A 6,335-nucleotide genomic window follows, 5' to 3' on the forward strand; every position below is an offset into this window, starting at 1 on the left:
GAATTTCACAAGCGTTCCTGTGAACAAACATTACTATTAATTTTTGACACATGCCCATATACGTCCGTGGCGAATGGTAGTTTATTTACTCACAAAATAACTATTGTTTGTTTTGTTTGGTATTGTACAAGGTTTCTGTAAAATAACTTCCTTACAATGTTTTTTTACATTAACTTTTTACAAAATTGTACACGCTAATGTTACCAATTAATCAACGAATGAAATTCAATTAAAATAATGAATTACCAAGCATTTGGGGATGCGTATTCAATTAATTTGTTTGCCTTTTTTATCTTTTTTAGAATTTCTTAGAATTTAGATGCAAAATTTCAATTAGTCAAAGTCAAAGAGTCTACAGAAACAAACTCAAATAAAAAAGCAAAAATATCATAACACTTTTGGTATGAAACTTATAGCCAGAATAAAAAAAAACTGAATATCAAAAGAAGTTACTATCAAACCATACTGTCATTATTCACTGATACTGTATCAATTTGGGAATAAATGTCTTTCTATTCTATTTATCAATGCGTGGGTAACATTGTCGTGTACAATATAACCGTGTGGGCATGTGTTCGTTGCTAAGTGTGCGCGTGTGTGTAGCGCCGCCGTCCCCGCGCCCCGCGCCGCCCTCCCCCTCGCCCTCCCCGCCCCCCTCCACGCTCGCCTCCCCCCCGCCCTCCTCCCCCGCGTCCCCCACGTCCCCGCCCTCCCCGTCCCCGTCCCCCGTGTCCCCACCGTCCCCCAAGTCCCCCGCGCCGCTCAACGGACACGCGGACAGCGAAGCGGCCAACGATACTAAGGAGGCACAAGAGGATAAGAAGGTGGAGGAGTTGTATGATATACCAGTTGGTGAGTGATTCTATAGATATGTATAGTGTAGTTAAAAGTATGTATTTTAGTTATGGTAGTATTTTCGAAATGAATGTTTTCCTGTGTACAGATCCTGACTTTTATTGTATGATTAAATTATGCATTGATACAGGTTTTATAGATGTGAATGGCTATTTGGGTACACTAGTTTAAGGTTCATAAAGGAGCTATTAAATCTGTCATTACACCTATTCTCAAAGTAGCATGATACAATGCACTATTGCCTGACTATACTTATCCCATAGGTACTGTATATGATATATCCCTAATCTTTCTCATAGGTATTGTATAGATGAATGTAGTACCGTAGTATGTAGCCAATAGATACAATGCTCTCAGGGTCGACAGCGGACACGGTAAATAACGTGGAAGATAAAGCACAGGATGAGGACAAGGATAAAGAGAAAGTCAACAATGTGAAGACCGATGATGTGTATGACATACCAGTTGGTGAGTTTATATGTTGTTGTCGTATTTGTGTATATTTAGTGTAAACGGGGCTCTGGTTAAGTTTCAGGTAGCTAATATGATGCGAATCTTTTTTGGCAGGCGCTTGTATTGGTTTTGTTTGTTGCGGTGCGTGCGTGCCTTATATTTTTTGGCCATGATTTCTAAAAGTAATATTTTGCGACATTGCCTAGCTTTACAAATCGTTTACAATGTTCAGAACGTCTTGGAATTATGTTAACTTTTTTACAGTAAGTTTGTAAGTAGAAATATTTTGAACAACTTTGATCAAACATTTTTACTTTAAATTATCTTTATTTTAATTACATTTTAAGTAAATATTGTTATGTTTCATTTTTGCGCAAAAAATATATTTTATTGAATATCGGTCCAGCCATTCGAGCGTGATGCCATTACCAAAGTAAATAGGGATTCATTTTTATATAATATAGAGTTAAAGTTGGAAGTAAATTGAAGAACATGCAAGTGACTGCCATTTAAGATTCGTTATTTTATCGATACAGATCCTAATAGATCATTAACCTAAATATTTGGGGAATTAAGATAATTGAGATAAAATGTCACATTTTTATTAAAAATATTAATTAGTCATCAATAATTACGCTGTATTCTAACATTGTATATATTTTATTTATTTATATCTGATTTCAGGCCGGTGGTAGTATTATTTGTAAATATTTATTATGTATGTATTTCTTGCTTGAAGTAATTAATATACATGCTTTGCTTGTGTTTGTTAACTATAAGAAATAACCAATTCTAAATCAATAATCATTTTTATTTTGCCAATTTGCTCAGGTATGTAAATTAAGTTGCCATGTAGGTATTATAGATCGTCAAAGGTATGAAGATGTTACCACAGATTATTTTAGTCAAATTATGAACAAGAAAAACTTTCAAGCGAAATCTGCAACAAGCTGATGCCAGACAAGTTATTTCCATAGTAAAATATTATTTCAATTGAATGAGCACATCCTCGTCCCAATGGAAATGCGTTTCAAAACGTTTTTTTCATCATTAAATATGTTAAAAAAATGTTTTTTTTTAATAAATAGAAAAAATAGACCATATGGTGAAATTCGAACCAGTCGTTGCAATTTTAAATATGCACGCGTGGCTACGGTAGGTTTCATAAAATAAAATAAAAAACTTTTTGAAATGGTGACACAAAAGGGTCCAACGATCATTATATCTGTGAAAAAGATGGGAAATAGGCGCTTTTATTCTAAACTAGCGGTCCGCCCCGGCTTCGCCCGTGGTACATATTTATGTTTTCTCTACATAAGAACCATCCTGGTACTTCAAGTAATATAATAAAAAAAGAATTATCGAAATCGGTCCACCCGTTCTCGAGTTATGCGCTTACCAACACATTTTGCGATTCATTTTTATGTTATAAGATGATGTACATTTGCAGGGGCCACACTCGCGGGTCTGCCGGCGGGCGCGCTGTACCGCGTGCGCGCGACGTACCGCTACACGCGGGAGGACAGCGACGAGCTGTCGTTCGACGTGGGCGACGTCATACGCGTCGTGCAGTACGACGATCCCGATGAACAGGTTAGCTTGTTGAAGTGAAAACTTCTTTATCGGGGTTGGACAAAAATTTAGTGTAACATTTTTGCGTTACGCCGTACGCGTGACATTTTTGCGTTACGCCATACTCGTGACATTTTTAAGGTCATAAAGAAGTTTCACTTCTTACGTGTATACTCTAGTACACACATAATTTTTATTTTATATTAGACTAGCTGCTCCGCGCGGTTTCACCCCCGTGGTTCCGCTCCTGTTGGTCGTAGAGCGATGATAAATAGCCTATAGCCTATAGCCTTCCTCGATAAATAAGCTATCCAACACCGAAAGAATTTTTCAAATCGGACCAGTAGTTCCCGAGATTAGCGCGTTCAAACAAACAAACAAACAAACTCTTCAGCTTTATAATATTAGTTTCTAGATTAATTTTCAGTCTGATTATTGTGAGACTTGTTCCCTTTTTGAACGATTTTTATGTGAGTATATTATTCTTACTTGGATTATTGTGATATTTGCTCCCTTCTAACTGTTAAATATCTTGATCGAATTTTACATGTCTTGTTTATCTGAATTTCTTACCCACATAAGGTTTAATCACTCATTTATGGTTTAATTTTTTTAGTATTGAATTTGACTCCTATTAATTCTTTCGAAATTCATTACTAAAGCAATTTTTTTTTTCATAACTTGCTGCAGTATATGAAATTACATTTCTATCGTAACGACTATCAAAGCTCATAACTCTATGGAAAATGTTTTTGACTCAAATATGTACATATATGTATATTTGTACTAGCGGTCCGTCCCGGCTTCGCCCGTGGTACCTACATGTTTGAACTATCCTATCTCTCAAGTTGGATCGAACTGCACATGGTGTGCGAATTTTATTATAATCGGTTAAGTGGTTTAGGAGTCCATTGAGGACAAACATTGTGACACGAGATTTATATATATTAAGATATATCCACTTATAATCCTAAAGAATAGAAGAATAACTTATCTATTTTTCTGCAGGAGGAGGGCTGGCTAATGGGTATCAAGGAATCAACAAACGAGAAAGGAATGTTCCCGGCCAACTTCACGCGGCCGATTTGAACAGTAACAACGACACGCAACCTTCACTTGATACAAGGATCTATGTAACGCAGCGAAATGTTGAACGATATTGGTATGTTATCCAATGGAATAAGGTTCATTTTTGCGTGTATGGATTTAAGTATTAACCGGCCATTTGCATTCACGTCTGTATTATGAAAACAAATTTGCAACGTGTTCCAAAACAGTATTCATTGTAGCCGGGCTGCGGAATGACATGCAAAAATGAACTTTAAGCTAAGCAGTGAAATATCAAACTCCTTTGAAATGTTGTATTTAAATATTTATTGAAAAATGTACTTTATATTGTGAAACATAAGTTTCTTTATTGTAAATTATCGAATGAAATTTGTTCGAATATTAAACTTTTTGTTTCAATCGAAAATGAATCTTACGTGTGTAAATAAACATATTAAAATCGTATACTATATAACTATTTGTAACATTCGAAGCGCTGCGTTACAAGGTCCCTTGTCGAACTCAAGTTTAGTCGTTTTTCAACAAAGCCCCTATTTTTGTTAACTCCCAAATTTAGTGTTTAGCTGTTGAGATTTATTAGATATATATTATTTATTATCGGTGTTGTATTACAACGAATTATTTATTATAACGAGTGTATATACGGGCATCTTTTGAATATCATTATTACGGTGTAATCGATTTTGTATGCCATAAAATATATTTCTTTTGTAACACGTGTTAAATAATATCGAACAATTTTATTTTATAGAATGTTTCAACTTAGTATCAACATATCGTCAATTTTTTGAAATATTGAATTTTTTGGATTTTATATGTAAAGATGTCTGAATAGAATTGCTCAGTTTAAAAGTGACCTTAATAATTTTATTGATAAATTATGAAGTAATTTTTAAGATAATGCGTACTGGAATATATGATGATTTCTTTTTATGTATTTTATATCACTTGAGAAGAATCACAAAATGGAATCTGAGAAAAAAAATATTTTAAAGTTATTTTATATGAACCAAAAATCGCTTATCGATATGTTTACGTCTGAGTGCATTTCATTTATTATTTTTGCTGTGAATGTAACTTTAGAGTAATTCAATCACATTAAAAAATTGGTTGTCTGTAAAGTCGGTTTACTGACGATAGTTGAACGTGACAACGTCCGATTGTGCTTCTTTGTCGCTCGTTCCGCGCTCTTGCTTGCACTTCAAGCCTTACACGGAACGCCTCAGAGCGAGGTAACGCCGCATGAGTCATGTTTTTTCGTGCGTGCAGCCGGCTATATCGAATTATAAGACGTTGTCACGTCAAAAAAGTAAACTTACTTCTCATATATATACATAATAATATTATGGAGTTTTAAAATCATTAAAAACCATTGAATAACTTTAATATTAGTATCTACTATATTAACATTAAATACATCAATCAAAATCATTTTATGCTAGACGATTTAAAATAATTCTTAAAACATAGACTTGCAATTATAAGGAATTGATATGAAACACAAATAAAATTGAAAATATCTAATTAAATTTTAATCATTTGTATTGTATTTTTAACACCTAATACAAAACTAAGACGCCCAAAATATAATAAGTGAATTGGAAGCAGTTATTTTTAAGTTCACTTAAATGTTTTATATCGACACAACGTAGTTATTAGTGTATATAAAATCGATTTAAATACATATTGTTGACCCTATATTATTGTTGATAATATTTTTTTATTATTAATTATTCAATAATGTAAACTTGCTTTGTTAAGTAGACATAATATAAATTGATTTAACCATATTAGTGAATTAGTCATCAGCTAATTATTATTTATATGGTATGCTTAATTAACGGCGTTTGAGAAGGGATGTGTTTCAAATGATAAATAAAATAAAATCTATCAGAAAAGCAAAAGACGCAAACTGAATTAAAAAAAAATAATACACATGTTTGGAAGACATCCCTCAAAGAAATTATAATGATCCAATTGTTTCAAATATTATAAAATGTGTGTCAAAAACGGTGCTTCTGATTGTATATAATTCACGGTTTGCTCCCATTATAGATTAAGAAGCGATCATTTTCTTATCGGCCTATACGCGTACTATTTTATTGTGGTATGAAAAAACGTTAGAAAACTAATTTTAATTATGATATGGTAAATTTGAGTAACCCCAACTAGATTTAAATAGAGAATAAATGGCGCGAAGAAACGGACTGACATATGCAAAAAAATAATAAAAGCACTTTTTCAATGTTTTTCACCTAAATTATTGGAACCTATTGTTCGCAATTTAATTAAATTTTTGTTTTCACAATTTTATCGTACGTGTATAAGGCCGACTTACATTTAACGTTTCCAATATTTTTATGTTTCTGAGTTCAGCAGTGAAAATG

The 6,335-nt window shown here is 33.3% G+C and overlaps 1 protein-coding gene across 1 annotated transcript in view; it reads left to right on the forward strand.

Moving 5' to 3' along the window:
* The window catches only part of Amph (amphiphysin), a 45,055-nt gene extending 40,672 nt beyond the window's left edge, over positions 1-4,383 (forward strand). Inside the window, exons 7-9 of the mRNA XM_090106035.1 lie at positions 1,213-1,323; positions 2,759-2,901; positions 3,889-4,383. Of these exons, the coding sequence (XP_089962161.1) occupies positions 1,213-1,323; positions 2,759-2,901; positions 3,889-3,969 (335 nt within the window). The 3' untranslated portion in view covers positions 3,970-4,383. The remainder of the gene's footprint in view (positions 1-1,212; positions 1,324-2,758; positions 2,902-3,888) is intronic.
* Positions 4,384-6,335: the final 1,952 nt, after the last annotated feature.

This window comes from Colias eurytheme, chromosome 10 (assembly GCF_061535395.1).
Source record: "Colias eurytheme isolate Ceu_HAF_F1 chromosome 10, ilColEury1 Martin Lab GWU primary, whole genome shotgun sequence".
Classification (NCBI taxonomy): Eukaryota; Metazoa; Arthropoda; class Insecta; order Lepidoptera; family Pieridae; genus Colias; species Colias eurytheme.